The 25,941-nt window shown below is 45.1% G+C and overlaps 1 protein-coding gene and 1 long non-coding RNA gene across 2 annotated transcripts in view; one reads left to right on the top strand and one right to left on the bottom strand.

The window, feature by feature from the left end:
• Positions 1-8,187: 8,187 nt before the first annotated feature.
• Positions 8,188-13,453, bottom strand: LOC128312960 (uncharacterized). Its single transcript, XR_008292999.1, has 3 exons — positions 11,311-13,453; positions 9,381-10,290; positions 8,188-8,438 (listed from the first exon to the last, which is right to left on the bottom strand). It is a non-coding gene; the product is annotated as an uncharacterized LOC128312960 (long non-coding RNA).
• Positions 13,454-13,503: 50 nt separating this feature from the next.
• TIPRL (TOR signaling pathway regulator) overlaps positions 13,504-25,941 on the top strand; it is a 31,150-nt gene continuing 18,712 nt past the window's right edge. Inside the window, exons 1-3 of the mRNA XM_027046163.2 lie at positions 13,504-13,732; positions 19,971-20,150; positions 21,078-21,177. Coding sequence (XP_026901964.2) covers positions 13,506-13,732; positions 19,971-20,150; positions 21,078-21,177 — 507 coding nt within the window. The 5' untranslated portion in view covers positions 13,504-13,505. The remainder of the gene's footprint in view (positions 13,733-19,970; positions 20,151-21,077; positions 21,178-25,941) is intronic.

Here is a 25,941-nt window from a genome sequence, read left to right as displayed (position 1 = left end):
GGGCTGGCTTTTATTTCTCCTTTACTAATGAGTTGGTATGATTTCCAACTCACGGTACGAGTGAGAGTAGGCAACGTTTCTTTTTTAAAAATAAATTTGGATGGGGGCGCCTGGGTGGCTCCGTCGGTAGAGCGTCCGACTTCGGCTGAGGTCATGATGTCACAGTTGGAGAGTTCGAGCCCCCGCGTCGGGCGCTGTGCCAACAGCTCAGAGCCTGGGGCCTGCTTCGGATTCTGTGTCTCCCTCTCTCTCTGCTCCTCCCCCCGCTCACGCTCTGTCTCTCTCTCTCAAAAATAAATAAACATCAAAAAAAATTTTTTAAATAAATTTGGATGCAGTCAACTCTCCATAGGAGAAAACTCCCGTGGGTTTTCTGCGTCCTCTCTCCCAACCCACTTAGCTTGATGAAATATTTATATTCTCACCCCTGGCAGGCTCCTCCCCTCCTTTTTGAATTCCTCAAAGCCAGAATTCCCTTATTCTCTCATTCTGCTCCCTCCCCTGCACAGAACCTGGCCTCCCTTATACATTCTATGTGAAAATTGGGGGATGAAGGGCCGTGGCTAGCGGTACTCCGGGAGATGTTGCAAGCAGGTTCTTGTTTCCACTGAGCTCTTTGGTTGTAAGGAACGGAGACTCTCACAAACGGACTTGTCGGACTTGACGAGATGATACACACGACAGTGAGGAAAGAGCCATCTCAGCCCAGGGACTAAGTTCTTCCCTTGTTGCTCTGGGACGAAACCTCTTTCTTGAGTGATGGAGCCCTCTTTTCTCCCTATGGGTCTGATGCTCTGAGCCCATTCTTTGTTTGTTACAACACCTGTCGGTGGACGGGCTTCTGACTTCCTCTCTTCATGCTGTGGAGCTGGAGTCCCAGTCTTGGTCCTCAAATCTGTGACTGCATCTTCCACCCAGATGGTCCCATCAACGGGATGCTTCTGTCTGGGCGGTTTCTCTCCTCGTCTACTGTTGGATTTCTCCCGAGGGGGTCCCTGTCTCCCTGGGCTTCCTCCCACCAACTATCTCTGGAATCCATCCCAGTCCTTGCCTTGACCCTGGAAGTCCATCCAGTCCCCAGCCTGGCTCTTCCCACTATTGCCCAAGCCCTGGATCATCTGTCTGCTCCCTTGAATGGTTTGCTGAATGACTACTGTGTCCCTCACGGTTCCAAACAGGCTCTGAGGGCACACACATGAGTAAGACGAAGGTCCCTGCCCTTGAAGAGCTCAAAACTGAGGAGTTTTGATAATAGCTTCAACTGAATGGGTAAATCAGTGAGGAATTGGAAGCTATTTCGAATTGGGAGCCAAGAAGAGTCGGAGGGAAATAAATGGACCAAAGGAAGTAGGAAGGAGAGTTTGTGACCTAAGACAGCCCGGTAGAGCTATAGTTTGGTTCAGTGTGGCTCATTTGGAAGGTAGAATCACACTGTTATGATACAAAGCAAGTATTTAAAATTTTTTTTTAACGTTTATTTATTTTTGGGACAGAGAGAGACAGAGCATGAACGGGGGAGGGGCAGAGAGAGAGGGAGACACAGAATCCGAAGCAGGCTCCAGGCTCTGAGCCATCAGCCCAGAGCCCGACGCGGGGCTCGAACTCACGGACCGCGAGATCGTGACCTGAGTCGAAGTTGGACGCTTAACCGGCTGAGCCACCCAGGTGCCCCCAAAGCAAGTATTTTATTGCTGATTCTTCCTATTGAGACTCCCAGGAAATTGAACAGAGTGGAATAGTTTCAGCACTGGGCCATTTTATCTGTGTTTATGCAGCCCCAGCCCCAGTTGTCCCATATGTGTGTCAAAGGTACTCTTCACCATGTGGATTCTGCAAGGCAAGGTGAGTTCTAAGCTGGCTCTTCCTGACACTTAGAAGATTCTTGGGTCCATTCCTCCCATTAGAACTAGCTCAGGGAAAGTGCCACAAAATGTAAAGGCCTTCCATGTTATTTTATTAGAAATGTGGTTTCATTTTTTTTTTCATTTTTGAGATCTTAGCATAATCGGATTTTCAGAAATTTCTTTTGAAATATGTTATAAAATTATTTATCCTAGGGGCACCTGGGTGTCTCATTTGGTTGAGCGTCCGACTCTTGATTTCCGCTCAGGTCACGATCCCAGGGTCATGGGATCAAGCCCTGCGTCAAGCTCCGCATTGTGAGTGCGGAGCCTGCTTGGGACTTTCTCTCCCTCTCTCTCTGCCCCTTCCCCACTCGCGTTCTCTCTCCCTCTCCCTCTCTCTCCCTCTCTCTCTTTTCAAAAAAAAAAAATTATTTATCCTAACGAGACGGAACTTTTATTACTGCTTATCTATAGCATGACCACGAAAAAAAAAAGGCCACGTAATGGTTTTTGAGCAGGAATAAGGAATGTCGATATGGTCTAGCCTCTTCCCAAACTCGCAGTGCTCCACCTGAGACATCACACTGTTCCTTCTTTTTGGCTTCTCCATGGGGGATTCATAGCCTTTTTGGGGGTCTGCTTTCACATGAGAACCCTGCAATCATTCCAGTCTGGTCAGCGGCCCCTCTGTCTGTATTTTCGTAGCGCTTCCCACACGTGTCTACTGGCATTGGGGACACTGTCTATGTGTCTGTCTTCTAGGTGTAGATGGACATTCTTAAGCATAAGTACCTTGTGTTTCTCATCTGTCAATCCTCAGGACCTAGCAGGTGCCCGCACCACGGTTGGCTCTCGGTAAAAGCTTCTGAATCCATGAGTAAGTCCAGTCACAGGCCCAGACTTCTTTTTTTTTTAAATACTTTTACATGCCTCGCAAAAAGGCATTGAAGCCCTCTGTTAAAACATAAATTGGGGGGCGCCTGGGTGGCTCAGTCGGTTAAGCGTCCGACTTCAGCTCAGGTCACGATCTCACGTTCCGTGGGTTCGAGCTCCGCGTCGGGCTCTGGGCTGATGGCTCAGAGCCTGGAGCCTGCTTCCGGTTCTGTGTCTCCCTCTCTCTCTGCCCCTCCCCCGTTCATGCTCTGTCTCTCTCTGTCTCAAAATAAATAAACGTTAAAAAAAATTTTTTAAAAAAACATAAATTGGTACATAAGCTGGAGGAACATGCCAATCACGAGTACTAAATCATTAGTGTGCTTGTTTCGATTAGTTTATCAGATAATTTTGTTAGTTACCTAATGAGTACTGAGCTAATGAGACACAGAGAAAGTGAGCTTTCGCTGGAGAAGGTGCGCAAGGTTCCACGGTGATCCGACCTGCCTCAGGAAAACAAGGGACGCTGTAAGGGACTCCCTGCTCATCGGGGGGTTGATGTTAAGGGTACGAGTAGAGGAAAGGGGGTGGAGGCTATGATCAACCAGGCACAAAGGTTGCTTAATATACCGTTGAAAATCCATGTGAGTTTTCTGGATTTATTTATTTAACAAATATCCATGGAAGGTTTATCACGTGCCAGGCAGGCACTGTGCTAGGGAATTGGGGAAGATGAACCCCCAGCTTCTCCCACGCAGGTTCTTGACGTGCGTCTCCTGGACCAGCAGCAGCAGTATCACGTTGGAACTTACTGGAAATGCAGATTCCTCGAGTTCCCTCGACGGAGTGGTAATAAACCCCCTAAGTAACTCTGGTGCACACTAACGTTTGAAAATCACTGGCTTATACTATGTCGAGAGAAGCAGAGGAAGAAGCGGACGGTTGCTATGTGATGAGAGAAGAGCTTTGATGATGCTGAAGAGAAGGTTCGGTGACAGCATGAAAGAGGCATTTCATTCTGACAGGGTAGGTGGGGAGGGAAGATTTTCTCAAAGACAGAACACCGGGGCCTGCTTCTGAAGGAATTTATGATGAGTGAGCCAGATGGGGCGGGAGGACGGACATTCTCAGGCCAGAGGGGTTTGTGCAAAGGCCCAGGGGTGGGAAAGAGAGAGAGAGAGAGAATGAGAGAGAGCAAAGGAGAGGGGAAGGAAGGAGATGGGGGTGCCGTTCACCGATATCCATGAAAACCAAATTCTTACGTATGTTTTTAAGCTGTGTATAGACTGCTCCTTTCAGCGTCCTTAACTGAAATCTTTCCATGAGGACTCTGATTCCCTCGCAGCCCCCGTGAGCTGGGCGGCTCATTCTTCCCGACCCCGTATATGGTGGTGGGTTTCAGTCTCCTTACTCGACGGTGGTGCTTCAGAACCATTGCTTTTCCAACACTCCCTGAACCCCCTACCCTCTGAGGCCAAATCACCCCACTTTATCGTTCTCCCACCGTCCTCCGCTCTGTCGTCTCCAGGCCTGTCTGAGAGACTTGGCAACTGGCCTTCTGTTGCCTGTCCCTGCTAAGTCCTGCCATTACCCAGGGGACGTCAGTGCTCAGCAGATAGTCTACCCATCTAGAATCCTGGCCCGGCGGCCCCGGAAACAGTTTCAGTTACCTGTAGCCCCTTTGCTGAAATTAGGATGCCCTACACATAGGTTGGCGGGACATGGGTCATGGTCTACATCAGGTGTCTCACAAATACAGTTAGCTGAAGCTGAGATCATACTGTGTTTTTAACGTAAAAGAAGAGTGTAAGTTAAATTTTATTCGTGTTAAGAATTAATTTTTTTTCTAATGTTTATTTATTTTTGAGAGACAGCCCACGAGTGGGGAAGGAGCAGAGAGAGAGGGAGACACAGCATCCGAGGCAGGCTCCAGGCTCCAAGAGGTCAGCACAGAACCCAACGCGGGGCTCGAACTCACAAACCGCGAGATCATGACCTGAGCCGAAGTCGGTGTTTAACCGAAGGAGCCACCCAGGCACCCCTATTCATGTGAAGAATGAAACGGGGATGCGCGGGTGGCTCCCTCCGTCCAACATCCGACTCTTGATTTTGGCTCGGGTCACGATCTCACGCCTCACGGGTTCGAGCCCCATGTCAGGCTCTGTGCTGACAGTGCGGAGCCTGCTCTGGATCTCTCTCTCTCTCTCTCTCTCTCTCTCTCTCTCTCTCTCTCTGCCCCTCCCTCTTCCAAAATACATACACTTAAAAAAAAAAAAAGAATTAAATGAACTCATTTTGTAAGTAACTTATCCCAGTGTCTGACACAGAATAGGTGTCCAAAACATGATAATTACGGTCATCACTATGTTTAGCATCAGGCTCCACCCCTTCCAAGCGCACAGGGGTGCATACACGCCGACACACCCCTCCCGGCAGAAGAAAAACACTGTGACCAGCAATTTGTAGGGACATCATATTTTCTCCCAACAGCCCGTGCTCTCTCTTTCTGGGTGAAAGCTGCCTCCGGGGTTGCTGTGTTCTGAAGATTCTGAGTTTCACGTACCTAAGACTAGTGTGGAGGGCTAGCTAAAAACGAAGTACCCCTCTGGAATCAGATCCCACTCTTGGAGATGACGGATTAAGTGGTTCCGGGGTGCACGTGGCCTCAGGACCACACTTGAGAAGGAGCGACGCTCTGAGCGACCCGCGTGCCCTGGGCCTTTCTCCACTGCTGCGGCTGCATTTATTTATGCCGATGGACCGCTTACCGAGCAAGGGCCTTTGCCAGGTACTGTGCTAGGTGTCCGCTTGTGTCCACCAAGGAAGAGGCCTGATTGCAACTGAGGATCCCCCCAGATCTCAGCCCTGTTGTCCCCCACCCCGCCTCGATCAGCTCATCCCTGCCTCCAGGGTCTGAATTTACGTTGAGGCTTGTGCTTTCAGAAAGAAAGCCTGTTTTAGCCATTCAAGTTCCCGGCCTGTAGCTTGCCTCAGTTTCTTTTATCCTTGTTTTGGCTACAAAAGAAGCGGGGGAAAAAGAAAGAAAAATATTTTGGCCACACAGCATCCCTGGACAAAAAGAGCATGGAGGGGTGCCTGGGTGGCTCAGTCGGTTAAGCGTCCGACTTCAGCTCAGGTCACAATCTCACGGTCCGTGGGTTCAAGCCCCGCGTCGGGCTCTGGGCTGATGGCTCAGAGCCTGGAGCCTGCTTCGGATTCTGTGTCTCCCTCTCTCTCTGCCCCTCCCCCATTCATGCTCTGTCTCTCTCTGTCTCAAAAATAAATAAAGGTTAAAAAAAAATTAAAAAAAAAAAAAAGAGCATGGATTCCTGAGAGCAAAAAGAGCACGGATACTCATTTTGTTGTTGTTTTTTATTTTATTTTATTTACTTACTTACTTATTTACTTATTTTAAGCCATCTCTACACCCCGCATGGGGCTCGATCTCACAACCCCGAGATCAAGGGTCGCATGCTTCTCTGACTTAGCCAGCCAGGCGCCCCTATTCGTTTTGTTTTTAATCCGTGTTTCTCGGCCGGCGGCCTTAGCATCCCTGGTTCACTTGCTCATTCCTGCCTTCAGACATGAGCATACGGTGTAGTTCCCCGAGTAAATCTGTGCATCCTCTGGAGTTTTATAACTTCATATTTGTTACCCGGATTAAGGGACACACACCTATCTACCTGTACCAGAGTCTACTGCGATAAAAACACTTTCGAAAGTGTAATCTGTCTTGTTGAAGAATCATCCGGTAATTTTCCTCACAACCTTTTCAGATAACATTCGAATCAAGGTCTTTTGTGTGTGTATATTTTCCCGGGTCCCCAAATGCCCACCTATGTACTGAAACGACACCAATTCTCTATGAAATGGACCAGTGACTCCAAAAGTTCACATTATTGTCACAAAGAGATAGTACCCCTGTTTCCCTTTATAACAGATCCTAAAATAGCATCATTTACGGTCTGTCAGCTTTTCTGCCACTGTGGCATGCCATGCGCCTAAAGCTACACTCACAACTGGTCCCTCTATCGTATGCACGACACAACAAAGCGCTACAACGTTTGTGTAATTAAAACCGCGATGCCCGGGGCGCCTGGGTGGCTCAGTTGGTTAAGCGGCTGACTTCGGCTCAGGTCATGATCTCGCGGTCCGTGAGTTCGAGCCCCGTGTCGGGCTCTGTGCTGACAGCTCAGAGCCTGGAGCCTGTTTCGGATTCTGTGTCTCCCTCTCTCTGACCCTCCCCCGTTCATGTCTCAAAAGTAAATAAACGTTAAAAAAATTAAAAAAAAAAAAAAAACCCGCGATGCCCAACGTGAACATCAAAGACCAAAATATTAACGCAAACAGTGCTACTGATTCCCAACATGGTCGCCACTCTCATCTGAGAGGGTCTCAACACAGCTAGGGACCCCCAGCTCTCTGGATGGCCACTCGGTGGGTCCTGCTTCCTGGCGCTCAGCAGCTCTCCAGGCAGGTGAAAAGTCACATCGGCCCTGGGTAAATTCAAAGAAATGCCTCAGAGGCCTAAGGAGGAGTGTTCATTCTCATCCATTGGGTTTCTCCTAATCCAAATGGGCGTATATCGGGTTATAGCAGTAACTATTGAAGACTAGAAGACTGACCTATAAGTAGATACCCCCCCTGTTTTGCAAATTTGGTGAGCCTACATAGTTTTAATGTTGACTTTCGGAATAACCTGGTGCACACCTTTATTCCATCCTTTTGCGGGTCCCCAAACCTTGCCAAAGTGTTGATGAGACATTGGGTCTGTGTTGGGTCACAGAAAACTGTAAAGTACGTAGAGGTACAATTTCATAACTTCTCTTGCAACTTCTTTGTTCATATCCCATTCTGCCAATATTTTCCGTCCCCAGTGGGGCTTGCCTTTACTAATTATAACACGTACTTAAAAACCCTTCTGTTTCTCCCCTAATCAGCCCAAAGCCCACTGTTACAAACGCTGGGGGTGGGGGGTGGGGGGTGGGGGGTGTATATCTATCTCTGAGAACCATTGTCTCCCAAGTCGAGAGGCTTGTACTAACGTGGCCCCATTTAGTCATGCTGACTGGGCTATGCTGAACATGGGACTCGAGCTGAGCCAGTCAGATTCTCCCATCTGGAAATTTAAAACGTGAACCAAGAAACGGCTATCAAGATGTCTACCAGGAAGCTTCTTAAACACGTAGAATAGACTACTTTGCTAAAGCTAGTTTGAAGAGGGTTTCTGTTACTGTCAACCAAGAGTAACGTGACTAAGATGCTCCCTTAGGGAATATGCTTTGTGTTTAATATTCTCTACAGGCATTTAAGTCAGGAGATGCTTCCAGGCCCTAGGCTAACCCACTGTGAGCTGCTCTCTCTGCTGCAGGGGCTTACAAAACATCTCACATGTCTGCTGCTCCTCTCCACCTTTCTTTTTTTAATGTTTATTTTTGAGAGAGAGAGAGCGTGAACGGTGGAAGGCAGAGAGAGAGGGAGACACAGAATCCGAAGCAGGCTCCAGGCTCTGAGCCGTCAGCACAGAGCCTGACGTGGGGCTCGAACTCACAGACCGCGAGATCGTGACCTGAGCCGGAGTCGGACGCCCAACTGACCGAGCCACCCAGGCGCCCCATCTCCACCTTTTATAAGAACTTTTCTTTTCCTTGCCCACGTCGGAAGGGACCAAAGGGTCCCGACCGCCACCTCCTCTGTTTGCTTTTGATACAAGTACAATTCCTTTTGACGGTTTTTGAAAAAAAAAAAATCAGTTTAGGCAGCTAGTGAAAACAGGGAGCCAGAGAATGGATTTTTTTTTTTTTAAAGCACAGGAGGAAAATAATATACATAAAGTGAGATGAGTGGTCAGGATGAAAGCACGCCAAGATCCTTATGTTGTCTGAGAGGAGGGTAGTCATATAAAGTAATAGGCTTTGGGAAGTACGCATGTTGGAAATTTCAGGGGGAACATTAAACAGGAATAGAATATAGAGCTTAAATCCTTGGCCTCGTGCACTGTAAGCAAGAAATTCAGGTCTATGGTCACCTGTTATAAGTATCTCTGGCCTGTTAGAGCTATGAAGCTAAAATAGCACAAAATGAGCCATAGTGATGGCCTTGCAGGTAGCCGACCTGCAAGCCTCTTTTTTTTTTTAATGTTTATTTATTGTTGAGAGAGAGAGAGAGTGGTGCAGAGAGAGAGAGAGAGAGACAGAGGATCTGAAGCAGGCTCCAGCAGACAGCCCAACATGGGGCTCAAACTCACACCCCATGAGATCGTGACCTGAGCTAAAGTCAGATGCTTACATGACCGAGCCACCCAGGTGCCCGTAGCTCCCAGGCCTCTTTGGGGACTTTGGCACATATATTTGACCCCCGAGTGGGACGTTTAGAGCTGAGGCAGTGAGATTTGAGAAAACTTTAAATACCCTGTTCCCTCAATCGCTAGCCCCCTCCCTGTTTTTAAGGTGGTCCTGGTTTGCTTCAAGGCTCTAGGATGACCTCCTTTGAGGCAGACACCTTGCAAGAGGGTGCCAGTTCTCTCTGTGCCCAACACCTACCCCTTCTCGTGGCTTCTGGATCCTTAGCTATGTTCACTGTCAGGGCATCCAGAGGGCAAGACGCAAAGTCACATCTAGAACTTGTAAACAGCAAACGAATCGCAATAATTTGGTAACTTACGTTGGCAAGATTCCAGGAAACCAGTAGCAAGATTCCAGGAAATCTGTATTTCCATGCTGAGGATGCTGGTCCAGCGAAGGAGGAATGTCATTTTACAGAGAGCCGAATGCGTTGCTCTGTGGATTCGATGTGCTAGTGTGAGCAGCTGGGACTCGTTCGTTCAGTAGGCTCACTGCAACTTGATCGCAACCATGACCCGTGATGCCAGAACTAGAGATCCCGAGTTTCTTTCGTTTAACGTAGAAGTAACGCAAAGACGTAGGGGACAAGCACGTTGGCATGGATTTCGCTCACGTCACCTGCTCATCCGCCTCCTAATTATGGCCCGAGAGGACTAGAGTCCATGCCCTTTACCCAGAAATACACTGACGAAAGGGGCACCGCCATCCTTGAGAGGTGTTTCGTTGGCTGACTTCTGCAAGGCAGGGATGGAGATAGGAGATGTGCCATTAAGAGTGGACTCCATGATTTCCGTGAGGATGTAGCGATGTCCAAGATGGCAAAAACCAAACAGCGGTACTTAACCGGCCAGAGGCAAGGTGAGTACGGTGACTATAATAGGCAGCAAAGACAGAGTGATCATCAGAACGGGTTGACCCACAGAGATCTTGGGAATGCAGGGGTAACTGACAGTGGGTCCCGAGGCCAGAAATAGATGAGCGATACCTTAAGGTTCCCCTTGACGTGTACTACCAACACAACCCCGAGTATAGTAAAACATACAAACTGGGATCGCCATGGAAGCCACAGCTGCTCCCTAATTCCCAGATCGGAGTCAGTTCACAGACCCTGAACCCCTAGAACGAAGGAGAAGCTGGGCAGCCTTGTAGATGGGCAACGTGGCCAAACTGTTTGCAGTTTGAAGGTTCATCTTTCTGCATGCTCTCTTGCAGAGCAGAAGGGAATCACTCTGAAATAGAAGAGACAGTTAAATCAAATTATAACTGATGCCATATACATACTTGAACAATATCTACTGTTTAATGACCATGATCTTTCTTCTAGAAATGCCCCCGCCTCACACAGATCTTAGCATTCTGTGCCCATGTGCATCATCTGGAATTTCACATATGGGGGAACAAAGCAAGTCGGACTTCGTTTCCACAGGCTCTTCCTCAGAAAACTCCTTTTCCTCTCTTTTTATATGATCATGTCTTTTCTCATGGGGGGTCCCTGTCTTTCTTTGTCATTGCAGAATACACAGGTCAGTTGACAGGCACCCTGATATCGGTGTTGTGATATCCAGGCCACAGACCGGATGCTTCTCTAACATCCAACCGGTCACCTAGCCCTCTCCCATATCTGTCCTCACCTCTCTAACCCCTCGACTACTGCCTTCAAGTAGGTCGATGGTCCACAAGGTCATTTGATCACTTGACATTAATATCTGTAAAAAATCGAGCACACATCCCAATATTTGTTTGCAAATAAAATACACATGAATATGTGATATATTATATACATTATGAAACATGCACAAAAACAGAACTAAAAAAGGCGAGAGATAAATATAAATAGAAGTATTAATATTTTCTTCCTCCCCTCCAATGCATTTTGCAGTATGATGATATGTGTGCATGGATCTCACTTTGAAGACACAAGTTTAGGCCATCACACTATCTCACGGAGGCAGTGGCCCCTAATCACCCATTGGAAAAAGTCCCAGGTTCTTTAGCATGACATTCAAGTTCCTTCTCAATTTGGCCCATGCCCACATTTTTTGACTCATCTCCTAGATACTCCCAGTAATGGGCTCGTCCGATCACTCCATCTGTACAGTCTGCTCTCTGTCCCCAAACACACACACACACACACACACACACACACACACACACACAACTTAACTGTTTCTACCTAAGTTGCTTAATGTTCTGCACAGAACTTATCCATTTATGAAATTATAAATCATATTTGTTTACTTATTTATTACCTGTCTTCTCCATTATCATGAAAGCTCTAAGACGAAAGGGATCTTGCCTGTCTTATTTCCTGCTGTGTCCTTAGGCCTAAAACAGATTCTGTCACCACAGTTCAGTGCCCCAAAAAGCCTGTGTAATGAGCAAATTTCTATAATAACCCTTGGTTGTTCTCAGAATTGAATCTTGACAAACTTGTGTGGTAGATGGCTTGATTTTGCGGTCCAAACATCCTTTGTCCAAACTAGCTGAAGAATCAAGTCCCAGGTATTATGCCTTCCCTAGAACCAGCTTTATAAAGCAGATAGTTTTTGCATGATAATACTTGAATGGGGACGGACAGTACCCAGTTGATGCCTAAATATCTCTCTTTCTAATGTGTGAGTGCTTTATCTTTCTTTAAGTTTATTTATTTATTTTGAGAAAGAGAGAGAGAAAGCATGAGTAGGACAGGGGCAGAGAGAGCAAGAGAGAGAGAATCCCAAGCAGGCTCCGCGCTGTCAGCACAGAGCCCAACCGGGGGCTTGAACTCATGAACCGTGAGATTATGACCTGAGCTGAAACCGAGAGTCTAATGCTTAACCAGTTAAGCAATCTAGGCACTCCTCTAATGTGTGAGTGCTTTAAATTGTACCTTTAAAGATTTGTTTCTTTGTACTCTCAAGAATTTTAGTCTTAAAAACTCTAATAAGTTGCTGAATTGGAGGCCATAGAGACAACGGGCTGAAATGTTAGATTTGAAATTTAAGTTAAAAACTCCTTCTAATGTGCAGTCTTCATCATATCTTGCCTAGGAAAATCTGGGAGGAGGACAAATGTTTTGGAAGGGTAGGTGGGAAAGCACTGACTCAGGTCTGGATAGTGTGGCCTGGTACTTCTCTGTCAAGGCCAGCTCACAGAAAATGCTATGATAAAATCATTTAGACTAAGATGTTAATGACTGATTAAGCAAATCAGTGGCCCATTGCCCTATCTAGGAGTATTTGAAATTTTAGATGAAATTGGATAGATAGATAGATAGATAGATAGATAGATAACATACATTTCAAGGGGAAGGCAGTCCTGCCTTGTATCCCTGAAATCATGTCTAGGAATTCCATTGTCAAGCTCTGTTGTAAGACAGGGTGAGAGTGCTATTTTTGTAATAAAACGAATAGTTGGCAAATAGCAGGTGCTTACATTTTGACAATCATTTGGATGAGTGGACACTGAAGTTGCTTTAAATAAACATGTTGGCCCAGAGAAAGAAGTAAGTAAATCCAGCTTCAAGGTTTAGGAAAAGCCTTTTGAAGACGTATCTGATCAAGGCAAATCATTCCTTGGCTAGGGTGAGGCCCAGGGGCTGGAGAATCTATATTTTTAAAAGGTGCCAGGTTGAGTCCGAAACGGGATAGGTCTGAATACGCTTAATAGGTTTAAGAGAACAGCAAGAATAAGGGCTTAGAAGTAAGGCTGAGTGCAGATGGGTAGGGCTAAGAGGGAGTTTCTGGAAATGAGACCAGAAAGACAGATTTGGGAAATGTCCTAACACCAAGCCATGCCGGTTTGTGGCAACTGAACCCCAAATCATTAGTTAAGTGATTTGCCCAAGGATGCACAAAACAGCACTGCAGAAGTGGATTTAGCACCGGTCTCTCCGGTATTACTTCCACCATATCAGGGGCCTGGACCAGGAAAGCCTTGACCTGTCCGAAGGATGAAATTTTTGACAGGAGTCTGTCTTAGTTAACAGTAGTTACGTGTCCACTTCTAAATCATGTAACGCTTGGTGCAGGACCTCCTGAATTACAAGGATTTCTGCTTTGTGGCCTCAACAGAAGAATATAGGGGCCTCTCCTTTGCACAACGATTCGCGAAAATGCAAGGTAATCACACTGCTTTGCGAGGTCCGGAAAGGCCTTGTAGAACTCGCTTTCTCCACCTCCGGCATTCCCTTAAGTACTCCCGGAGGTACCAGCAAGTATCGGATGACGATCCAATGCGTCCAGGGACGCGGGCGGTGCGTCCCTGACCACACCCACTGCCGCCGAAGCCCCGCCCCTCAGCGTTTTCTCCCCTATTCTGTTTTCCGGTGCATCGTGACGTAAGACGTGGGTCACGCAACATTGGCGACTGGTCCCGGAAGCAAAAATCGAAAGGGCGGGGTAAGCGGAAAGGAGGGCCTGCGTCCGGGTCGGCCGGCAGGGGGCGGGGCGGGAAGGGGCCGGGCATGGACGGCTCGGAAGCCGAGGGGGCTGGGCTGGACGGAGGCGGAGGAACCGGTGTCGGCCGCCGCCGCTGCCGCCGCTGCTCCAGCCTGTTCCGCGAGGCCCGCGCCGGCGCCGCCTCGGCCATGATGATCCACGGCTTCCAGAGCAGCCACCAGGACTTCTCCTTCGGGCCCTGGAAGCTGACGGCGGCCAAAACCCACATCATGAAGTCAGCGGATGTGGAGAAGTGAGGCTCCGGGACTCGGGACGCGACGCGGCGCGGGGCGCGGGCCGGGGAGCTGGGCCTGGGCGGGAGGCAGGGCGAGCTGCACGCAGCCCCAACCCTCCCCGGGGCGGAGGCTCCGTCCCTGAGGACGGGACCTTCGAATGACATCGGGAGAGAATCCTGTCGCCACCTCCCGCCCTGCGGTGGGGGGTTCGCCAGGCGCTGCCTTCGTGCAGCTGTCACTCCGCCCGGGTTTGAGCGGCGCTTGACTGTTGCGGTGGACTTCGCCCTCGCCGCAGGTCCCTACCTGCCCCAGCCTGCCACACCTTTAGACCGTTGCTTCCTGAGTGGCTGGGACCGGTTTTCTTGGGGGTCGATAGCGGGGATGATACATGTGCTGGGATTTTGAGCGCGTCAGGTGCTGTGCCAGGCGCTTGAGATACGGCAGATGAAAGAGCCTCTTGCAGGAATTCACCGTTTTAGGAGAGAGACGGAGAGGCCATTGTAATGCCGGGTGAATAACGGATGGAGACGTGTACGCGAGGTTATTTGAGATCGTTGAGAGGGGACAAGGCGTCCGGGAAATTCGGATGCCCGAGTGGATCTTGATAAAAATCAGAGGCACGGGGTGGGGGTGGTCGCGTGTGTGAAGCCGGGAGGCCAGGCATGGGGCGAGCCGTGAGGCGTTTGTGATGCCTGAACAGGATCTGGACAGAGTTTGGGGCTGTCAGGGGACACGTGTAAAGCCGGGAGGCCGGGGAGAGTGCGGGCCTCCATTTGTTCGAAGAACCGTTTCTGCCTGGTTGGAGCGAGAGGTACCAGAGCGGGAGTAGTGGGAAATGGGAGGGCCCCAGGGGAGTGGAGCTACTGAGGGAATTTGTATGCCAGGCTAAGGAGTTGGTATTGTATGGGGGCTCCCACCGGTGTCCTTTTGTACGAAGGAGTGACATGGGCAGATGTGCACTCGGAAAGATTTCTCGGGGGTTGGGGGGGGTGTGATGCGGAGGATGGATCGGAAGGCCACAGGACTGGGTAAGGAGACCAGTTAGAAAGGGCAGAGAAGAGGAGAGGTTTCAGGAGCTTAAGTGCCTGGATGGCCACTTGACAGGAGGAGGGAGGAGAGAGGAGAAATCTATGCCGATGAGAAGATTTCTGGCTTGGGAATAGGAATGGGAAGCCTCGCCATTGAACACGGTGGGCACAGGAGGAAGAACAGATGGGGGCAGTTGTTGGCTAGAGGATGAGTTTAGATGGTTGAAGTGTGAGTCGCGTGGGGGTCCTAGAGTGGTGGGCATTTGTCTTGGAACTCCAAAAAATGACTGTCGGTGGGTTTAGATTTGGGAATCATCAGCTTATTGTTGACACCTGGAGCCTTGGGCGTGAACTAGGATCATGTAGAAGTCATCCTGAAGAAAAGGAAAGGTTATGGGATGGTATCCTAGGGAACCCTAGGGTATTTTAAGATTCAGGCAGAGGAAGTCACCAGGGAAAAGAGTCATGAAAGGATGGTTTAGCAATGTAAATTAGTGACTAATTATTTTATGTACATAACCGGAGTATTTTTTAAGACCCCTAGATTTTTTCAGGTATATTGGGGAAAATTCAGAATCACATCTTATTTCATGTGTGCATTATTCCATTAAGTGGTTAAAATTTATTTAATTGCTTTTTTATGGGATTTTTGTTCTAATACATTCAGTCTTCATCTTATTTAATCTTTGAAGTATTTAAAGTATTTTTTTTTTTTTTTTTAATCTTGGTTTAGGGGCCCCTCGGTGGCCTGGTCAGACTTGGGCTCAGTTCATGATCTCATGGTTTGTGAGTTCGAGCCTCACATGCACCCGGCTCTCTGCTGTCAGTTTGGATCCTCTGTCCCCTCTTTTCTCTGCTCCTCCCCCATGCACTCTCCCCTGTCTCTCTCTCTCTCTCTCTCTCTCTCTCTCTCCCTCTCTCCCTCTCTCTCTCAACAATGAATAAACATTAAACAAAATTTTTTTAAATTTTGCTTTATTGTAGTAGAAATACTTAACATGAGATCTATGTTTGTAATAAATTTTTCCCCCCTTGGGAGTTTGCACTTTTTTTTCTTGGAAGTGTGTGTGTGTGTATATATCTGTCTATATTTATATCTTTATCCATTTATCCTTCGATGGACACCAGTTGCTTTCATATCTTGGCTATTGTAAATAATGCTGCACTGAACATAGGGGTACATATATCTTTGCAAATTGGTGTTTTTGTTTTGTTCAAATAAATACCCACAAGTGCAATTGCTGGATCGTATGGTAGTTCTATTTTTAATTTTTGGAGGAACCTCCATAGTCTTTTCCATAGACTGCAAAATGGCTGCACCATTTTGTATTCCCATCAACAGTATATGAGGGTTCCCTTTTCTCCACATCCTTGTTAACACTTGTTATTTCTTGTCTCTTTAATTTTAGCCATTCTGATAGGCGGATATCTCAATAGGGTTTTGATTTGCATTTTCCTGATGGTTAGTAATGTTGAGCATCTTTTCATGTGTCCGTATGTCTTTTTTGGAGAAATGTCTATTCAGCTGCTCTGCCCATTTTTATTTTTATTTTTTAGCTGCTCTGCCCATTTTTAATTAGATTGTTTGGGTGGTTTTTTTTTTTTTTTTTTTTTGAGTTGTGTGAGTTCTTTACATATTTTGGATGTTCATCCCTTATTGTTTATTTCATTTGCAAATATCTTTTCCCATTGGGTAAATTGCCTTTTCATTTTGTTGATGGTTTCTTTCGCTCTGTAAAAGCTTTTTAGTTTTATGGAGTCCCATTTATTTATTGTTTTTGTTGCCCTTGCTTGAGGAGACCGATCCAAAAAATATTGCTAAGACTGATGTCAAGGAGTTTATTGCCCAATATTTCCTTCTAGGAGTTTTATAGTTTCTGGGCTTACAATGAAACTGTCTTTAATCTATTTTGAATTTTGATTTTATTTTTGTGTATGGTGTAAGAAAGTGGTTCAGTTTCATTCTTTTTCTTTGTTTATATTTTAGAGAGAGAGCGTGTGTGTGCATGAGTTAGGGAGAGGGAGAGAGACTGAGAATCTCAAGCAAGCAAGCGCTATGCTCAGTGCATGGAGCCCGCCACGGGGCTGGATTTCATGACGCTGGGATCATGACCTAAGCCAAAATCAAGAGTCGGATTTTCAGTCAACGGAGCCACCCAGGCAACGCTCAGTTTCATTCTTTTGCATGGAATTTTCCAGTGTTCCCTACACCACTTATTGAAGAGACTATTTTTTTCCTCTTCGCATAGTCTTGCCTCCTTTGTCAGAGATGAATTGACCATATAAGTGTGGGCTTATTTCTGGCCTCTCTAGTCTGTTCCATTGATCAGTGTGTCTGTTTTTGAGCCAGCACTGTACTGTTTTGATTACTATGGATGGCTTTGTTGAAATCAGGGAGCATCATACCTCTATCTTTGTTCTTCTTTCTCAAGATTGCTTTGGCTATTCAGGGTCTTTTGTAGTTCCCCTCTTTACACGTTTTTAAGTTTACAGTGCTTTGTTATTAACTACAGGTACAGCAGATTTCTAGAGCTTATTCCTCTGCTTGACTGAAAATTTGTGTCTGTTGGTTAGTAACTTCTTTCCCCACCCCCCCCAACCTTTAGTAACCACCGTTCCACTTTTTAAAAAAAAATTTTTTTTAACGTTTATTCATTTTTCGATAGAGACAGAACGTGAGTGGGGGAGGGGCAGAGAGCAAGGGAGACACAGAATCCGAAGCAGGCTCCAGGCTCCGAGCTGTCGGCACAGAGCCCGACACGGGGCTCGAACTCACGGACCGTGAGATCGTGACCTGAGCTGAAGTCGGACGCTTAACCGACTGAGCCACTCAGGCGCCCCCACAATTCCATTTTGTGATTCTGTAAATGTGACTATTTTAGATACATCATTTAAGTAGAATCGTGCAGGGTTTGTCTTTCTGGGACTGGTTTATGAGGCCCTGAAGGCTCATCCACGTTGTTGCATATCGCAGAATTTCCTTCTTTTTTTTAAGGTTGCATTGTGTTCCATTGTGTGGATAAACCATGTTTTCTTTATCTGTACATCTGTGAGTGGACGTTAGGTGGTTTCCACATGTTGGCAATTGTGAATAGTGCTGCTATGAACATAGGTGTGTTAATCTCTCCAGTACTTGATATTTTCTATTTCCTTTTTTTTTTTTAAGCAGGCTTCACACCCAGCACAAAGCCCAACGTGGGGGCTTGAACTCATGGCCCCGAGATCAAGACCTGAGCTGAGATCAAGAGTCAGACACTTCGGGCGCCTGGGTGGCTCAGTCAGTTGAGCGTCAGACTTCAGCTCAGGTCATAATCTCATGGTTCGAACGCCACGTCGGGCTCTTTGTGCTGACAGCTCGCTCAGAGCCTGGAACCTGCTTCAGATTCTGTGTCTCCTCTCTCTGCCTCTACCCCACGCGCGCTCTGTCTCTCAAAAATAAATAAATGCTTAAAAAAAAAAAAAAGTCGGACATTTAACCGATTGAACCACTCAGGCATCCCAGTATTTTCTATTTCCTGATAATGAATACATTTTACTTAAATTTATGATGAACAATTAACATTAGATATCTTAAAGATGTGCAGCTTAAAATGTTAAATCACTGGTAGGTGCACACATACATACACACACAGATGTAGTAAAGATGTGTCCACTTTTTTATTACTATTGTGTCATAAACATTTTTCTACATTATTATATTTTCTTGTTAAATAAACATTTTTAACGATTCTATAATGTTTCATTCATCATATGGATAGACCGAAGTTTACATTATGGTTTATTTCCTTATATTTGGACATTCCAGGTATTTCTCATTTACTATTATAAATAAGATGATTTTGAATGTCAATGTGTATAGCTCTTTTCTGCATTGGAGATTATTTTTTTATTACAGATTTCCCATTGCTGCCCTTTGGAGTCAGAATATAAATTTGATGAAATTCCTGGTGCTTTCTCCCTAATTGGTGCCCCAGGGGATAGACGGTAGATTTGCACAATCCTTCCAGAAATCCATGTAAGCAAGTGCTGGTTTCCCTCATCAGCCTTGGTGCTTTTGCCTTCTTCATTACCACCTTTTAAAACTTGTGACAAGGCAGAGCACCTGGGTGGCTCAGTTGGTTAAGCGTCATGATCTCACTGCTTGTGAGTTCGAGCCCCGCGTCGGGCTCTGTGTTGAGTTGTCTCAGCTTGGACCCTGGAGCCTGCTTCGGATTCTGTCTCCATCTCTCTGCCCCTCCCCTGCTCACGCTTTGTCTCTCTCTCTCTCTCTCTCTGTAATATAAAATAAAACATTAAAAAAAATAAAACGTGACAAGTTGAGAATTATACTGGAAAAGTTGTTTTCCTACAAGAGACAGCATCTTTAATTGCTATATTTTCTTCATAACTTTAATTAATATAATTGTGTAAGAACAAAAAGTCTACCAGAAACATGAAGCTTATGGAAACATGAGACTGTGGTATGTTAGGTCATCTCCTAGGCAGTCATAGGAGGATTGGAACCCGTATTTATTCTTGAAAGTGGTGGGCCTTTGATGACCCAGGAATGAAATAGATGTTTCTAGTAGGAATCAGTATTTTTTTCCATTGTTTAATTTGTTCATGTAGTTTTCTTGGCTTGTTTGTTTTTAGTATGTATGCAAGACTTGATTGGTATGTCTGATTGGAAATAAATCTAAAGCGATTAGAAAGAGGGTAATTGTGGTCTTAGGATATGTGTGATCTTTTACTGGATTTATGTAAGAATATATTCTTTAATATAGTGTTATTTTACCTTACCTAACAATAATAGCTGTGTAACTGTTCAAAAATGCAGAAGTCTCGGGGCACCTGGGTGGTTCAGTCGGTTAAGTGGCCCACTTCGGCCCAGGTCCTGATCTCAGGGTTCATGAGTTTGAGCCCCGTGTCGGGCACTCTGCTGTCAGCATGGAGCCCTCTGCTTTGGATCCTCTGTCTCCCCCTCTCTCTGCCCCTCCCCTGCTCATACTCACTCTCTCAAAAATAAATAAACATTTAAAAAAAAATCCCGAAGTCTTAAAGAAAAGAAAATCGAAAAGAAAACCTGATCTGCTAAAGTGGCTGTCGTAGAACACTTGCACTAAAGTCCCGTGCCTTCTTTGGGGTCCCTTAGAACTTTACTCAGGGCACATTTAAATTTTTGCCTCTGTTGCACACTTTATAATCATACACATATTGGAAATATTACCTGACGTTTGGTTTTGCATAGGTTAGCCGATGAATTACATATGCCATCTCTGCCTGAAATGATGTTTGGAGACAACGTTTTAAGAATCCAGCACGGCTCTGGCTTTGGGATTGAGTTCAACGCTACGGATGCCTTAAGATGTGTAAACAACTATCAAGGAATGCTTAAAGTAGCCTGTGCCGAAGAGTGGCAGGAAAGCAGGTAAGAATCTCAACATTTATGGGTTAAGTGAAAAAGAGGAGTGGGGCTCCTGGGTGGCTCAGTTGATTAGGCATCTGACTTCGGCTCAGGTCATGATCTTGCGGTTCGTGAGTTCGAGCCCCACGTCGGGCTCTGAGCTGACAGCTCAGAGCCTGGAGCCTGCTTTGGATTCAGTGTGTCCCCCTCTCTCTGCCCCTCTCCTGCTTGCACTCTCTCTCTTTCTCTCTCTCAAAAATAAACAAACACTAAAAAAAAAATGAAAAACAAGAGTTGAAAGAAATCTTCTGTCATGCTATGTGTATTTTATGAGAGTGAAGGGCAAGTATTATTATTAACAGTTGGGTCATTCTAGAAGTCATTTTTCCCATCCATAAAACCGGAGATTAGTTACCCTACCTTTTAAATACTTGTTGGGTTAAATTGAATTACGGTTGAGTTGAGCCATGCAAGGTTTACATTTTTGAGCTTTCAGTGTTCCTTGGTGAAGACACAATAGGCTATGTACTTCACTGTTCCTGTTTTTGAAGAAAAATGTTTACTGATGATTTGAACTGTAAATGTGAGGAGCATTAAAATAAAGAAAAATGTGTTTTCTTTGATAATCAAATCGGCAGTTATTTACTTTGTCCCTGTCGTATACTAGATACCTTGCAAGATACCAAGAAGTATAATTAACGCCTTTAAACTGTGTCCTCAAGGAGTATACTAACTAATTGGAGGGACCACATCAGCATATGACAAGTTTAATAACTGTAAATATGCAGACAAACCAAGAAGGATCTTGTATTAGTGAATTATGACAAGTATATGTATGTATTGATTAGGATGTTTGCATTATTTGTAGAGTGTAACTTGGTGTGATATATGAATACAGACAGTCTATATTCTGCATCACTGAATCTGATCCTTCTCATTTTAATATTTGAGGACGGAGGGCGAACACTCCAAGGAAGTTATTAAACCATACGATTGGACCTACACAACGGATTATAAGGGAACGTTACTTGGAGAATCACTTAAGTTAAAGGTAAATCTTTATTTTTTGCTTTTATGATAAAGTCATTAACTGTCTTGGACAGTCTCAGCATTAGAACTTTCTAGTAATGGATTATTTTTGCTACTACTTTCATCCCACTTTCTTTCTAGTGAGGGGAAGCTTCAGAACCTAATATGAAGGGGTTTTGCTAATTGATTATAAGCCGAAAATAAGAAGGCCACAGTGAAACAATTTTTATTCTCAAAAGTAACCATGGCAAATTGCCTTAATGTTATCGTTATCACTGTCAAGAAGCATTCAAAGGGCACCTGGGCGGCTCAATCGATTAAGCGTCTGACTTCCGCTCAGGTCATGATCTTACAGCTCCTGGGTTCGAGCCCCGTGTCGGGCCCTGTGCCGACAGCTCAGAGCCTGGAGCCTGCTTTGGATTCTGTGTCTCCCTCTCTCTCTGCCCCTCCCCTGCTCACGCTCTGTCTCAGTCTCTCAACAATAAACATGAAAAAAAAAAAAGAAGCATTCAAATGTGTATCTGTTCTTGGTGTGGTTAATTGGGTGATTGAGACAGAACCTGCTAGTTAATAGCTTACGGTTTTCCAGATGAACAGGTAGGTGGGCAGATAGGACCTTTGTTCAGACCGCTTATGTTTTTGTCCTTCCTGCACTATGTGTGAACCTGGTATGATTCCAGGCCAGTTACTGAATCTGAGTCTCAATTTATTAGTAATTTGGGTAAACAGACATATTTACCTCACATCACAGTTTTGATAGGAGATAATCTGTGGGAAAGCTCTAGGTGAATTCGAAAGCCCCGTATTAATAATGCGAAGTTGCATCTGTGTGAGTCCTACTTAGGAAGAGATTCGCTTCGCGGTGAATGACGCTGGGAAAGTGGATTTGGTTGGTGTCGTATTGGGAGCTTAGCTACATTTCGAAATCAGACCGTATGACTGAAATGAAAATCTGGCTTAGGTTGCATGTCTCTGATGATCAGAGATAACATTATGGAGAACAAAATTATTTTACCTTTACCGTAAATGGAGACCCTATATCATGTGTTGGTGCTTAGACAGAAATGTTAAGGAGATGAGTTGTGTATGGGCTTCTGGTCTCTACAGAGATTTTTAGTCTTGGGAAGACAGAACTTAAAGCAGGAATTCAGTTCTCAGTTTTTGCCGCTCTTATAATCCAGGCTTTACCTATTTTTCTGTGCTGCTTCTGAGACAAATACACACATTTTTTGAGAGAACATGTATTCATTCACTCACTGACTCGCTCTTGAGCTCTTCTCTGTGCCAGGCACCGATCCTAGGAGCCATGGATACAGCAGAGAACAGACAAAAATCCCTCCTTTACAGTCTATGGGGAGCAAGGTTATGTCAGCCCCTTACTACTTCACAGATGAACGTTCTCCTTTCTGTCTCAATCCGGATTGAAAAACTTTGTAAAGAACACAGTCCATTTGATATTTCATTGCCGGGAGTGAAGAAATGGGAACTTGTTTTAACCCTGTGCAGGAATGATGACTTCTAAAAAGCCTCCTCTAGGTTACGAAGTAGCATTAGCTGTGACCGAGGAGCTAGAACCACGGCAGTAGAAACGGGAAAAGGAGAGTAGTGGGAGGTGAAAAGCGTGTGTTCAGTCCTCTTCCTGACAACTTCCGCCTGTAATGCAATTTGTTCTGAGGCGTTGTTGACAAATAGCGGTGTGATCACCTACTCACTGGAGTTCAGGCTTTGGCAGGCCTGGGTTCAGATCCCAGCACCATCACTCGACTTGGAAAAGCAATTTAATCTTGCTGAATACTGTTTCTCACTTTGGTAAACTGGATAATAGCAGTTGTGGGAAGTAAATAAGATTATATATGTAAAGTGTTTAGCACAGTGTCTGTTATACAGCAAGATCTCAATAAATGGTAGCTGCTGTTATTAATAATATATCTCAAATGTCAGGGGAACTAAAGTAATATTATTGAAATACCAAGACTAGAAGTAGATATATAGATATAGTATCTAAATATTTATTCTTGCTTTATGGTCTAAACAGAGTTGTGAGTACGTTCCTTTGCTTTCTTAAAAAATTGAGTATCTTTTTTTTTTTAATTTTTTTAATGTTTATTTTTGAGAGAGAGAGAGAGACAGAGCATGAGCATGAGCAAGGGAGGGACAGAGAGAGAGGGAGACACAGAATCCGAAGCAGGCTCCAGGCTCTGAGCTGTCAGCACAGAGCCCAACGCGGGGCTCAAACTCACGAACCATGAGATCATGACCTGAGCCGAAGTCGGATGCTTAACCAACTGAGCCACCCAGGCGCCCCTTCAGTACCTGTTTTCTAGGCAAAAGTGTTAAAACTTTGTTGCTTAATCTTCAAAATAACCTTGTAGGATAGGCCTTCTTATCCTCGTTTCGTGGATGAAGAAGTAGGTTCAAGATCTTAAAGTATGTATCTCTTGATAACATAATACCAATGCTGTAGCTTATTGGTAAGCATGTTGTATGTGGAAGATCACTCCACGGGCACATCTTTTGCATTTCACTTTCTTAATACCTAAGGGTTTTTTTGATCTATGATTTTACTTGGGATTTTAAATTATTTAATGCTTACACCCTTTCTGAAATCAAAAGCCCTAGTGTATATAGGAAATATATGCCTGTGTAGGAGAATATATCTTATATGAACAGTAAGAATGTCAGAATGAGGCATTAGAATGAAGCCTTTCCTTTTGCACTTAAATTCTTGCCTTTTAATTGCTGGGAGCTGCTGGTGTGTGTGTGTGTGTGCGCGCGCGCGCGTGTGTGTGTGTGTGTGTAGTGCTTTCTCACTCTTTTTTGAGTTGTTTTACCTCTTACTCGTGAGTTGTAGCATAATTTAAGAGAAGAAAGCCAGTCATAGAGTTGTGCTGGCTGCTTTCAAATCCAGCTTTGCTATGTATTGGCTGGGCCACCGTAGGAACATCTCAAAGATTATGGTATAAGAATGTTAGGAGGTCATAGGGTGCCTGGGTGGCTCAGTCAGTTGAGCATCCGACTTTGGCTCAGGTCAGATCTCATAGCTTGTGAGTTCAAGCCCCGCGTCGGGCTCTGTGCTAATAGCTAACCCACTCGCATTCTGTCTCTGTCTCTCTCAAAAATAAATAAACATTAAAAAAAATTTTTTTAAGGAATGTTAGGAGGTCAGATGCGTAAAAGGTACCTGGCAAAATGTGGCCATTTTCTTCTTTTTGGTTAAATACGTAAACTGACATTGTAGGAGAATAGAGTAGAAGACTACCTCTTCTAATTATACTGCTTTTTTGGAATAAAATGTGTGTAATGTCCATGCACTTAAAAAGCATTTTTTTTAAAGCATGTTGGAACATTTGCCAACTCCTTCAGTGTGATTGAATGTTTTGAACTTTTTTTTTTTTTTTTTTACTGTGGTAAAAAACAACAAAACTTACCATCTTAATTTCTAAATATATTAAGTTAGTGGTAAATAAGCATATTCATATTGTTGTGCAGCCAGTTTCCGGAACTTTTTCATCTTGAAAAAATGACAATTGGTACTTTTTTTTTTGGGGGGGGGAGGGTGCATAAAGGCAATTTTATTAAGGCATCCTAGGACACCTGGGTGACTCGGTGGGTGAAGCGTCAGACTGTCCATCTAGGCTCAGGTCATGATCTCATGCTTTGGGGGTTCGAGCCCCACGTCGGGCTTTGAGCTGTGCTGGCGGCATGGAGCCTGCTCGGGATTCACTCTCCCCGTCTCTCTGCCCCTTCCCTGCTCGTGTGCATGCTTGCTCTCTCTCTCATTCTCAAAAATGAGTAAATAAACTTTAAAAAAAAAAAAAACGAAAAGAAAAAAACTTTCTTGTCCTTACTATATATATAAAATGGCAAATATAGGGGCGCCTGGTTGGCTCAGTCAGTTAAGCGGCCGACTTCGGCTCAGGTCATGATCTCACGGTCCGTGAGTTCAAGCCCCGCGTCAGGCTCTGTGCTGACAGCTCAGAGCCTGGAGCCTGTTTCAGATTCTGTGTCTCCCTCTCTCTGACCCTCCCCTGTTCATGCTTTGTCTCTCCCTGTCTCAAAAATAAATAAAAATGTTAAAAAAAATAAATGGCAAATATATATCTCAATGTGTACATACACGTATTACTGCTTTCAGTAATATTTAAAGAGGACATTTTTGAAACAAATTTAAAATAGGGTTCTTAGTATTTAGCATTAGTTGGCTTTATATGGTAAATTTAAAAACACCTATAAATCAAGTGACTTCCTTATCATAAACCTCCATCTGACGTGAGGGAGGACTTCTTCGAAGGATGTAACTAGGACTCATTTTCCTTGTCAGGTGTCAAGAATGCGGTGTTCCATATTTTTTTTAAGCCTTTTAACGATTGTCAAACAACTCCGAAAACATGAAGTTACAGTGTAATGATTTGTGAAATGTAGCCACCCAGGAAAAAAAAAATAGAACATTGCAACCACCCTCCAGCGGGACCCTCCCTGATCACAATTCTTTTTCAAAAAACATTTCCTAGTATATTGTGGCATTTTTCAGCCTTAGCTTTGATTTCCTTGAAAGTAGCGTGCATTGTTGCTGAACAGCTCGGGCCTCATTTCCAGTATCTGGGGTCCCTTGGGTCTTGTCCTATTGTCCTGTTCTTCTGTTGGTTCTGGTTTATGGTGTGCAGGCTCCTGATGGACCTGACCTCCTTAGTTTTGAGTCCCAGGATGGTGATGTTTTTCCCCAGAAGGCAGTTCTGGCAGGCAGCTGAGGGTATTCAGAGTCAGAGACATAGTTGTACAAACTTTC

Source organism: Acinonyx jubatus, chromosome E4 (assembly GCF_027475565.1).
Source record: "Acinonyx jubatus isolate Ajub_Pintada_27869175 chromosome E4, VMU_Ajub_asm_v1.0, whole genome shotgun sequence".
NCBI classification, from domain to species: Eukaryota; Metazoa; Chordata; class Mammalia; order Carnivora; family Felidae; genus Acinonyx; species Acinonyx jubatus.
Note: the sequence above shows the minus strand (reverse complement) of the source record. Positions and strands in the feature narration are given on the sequence as shown.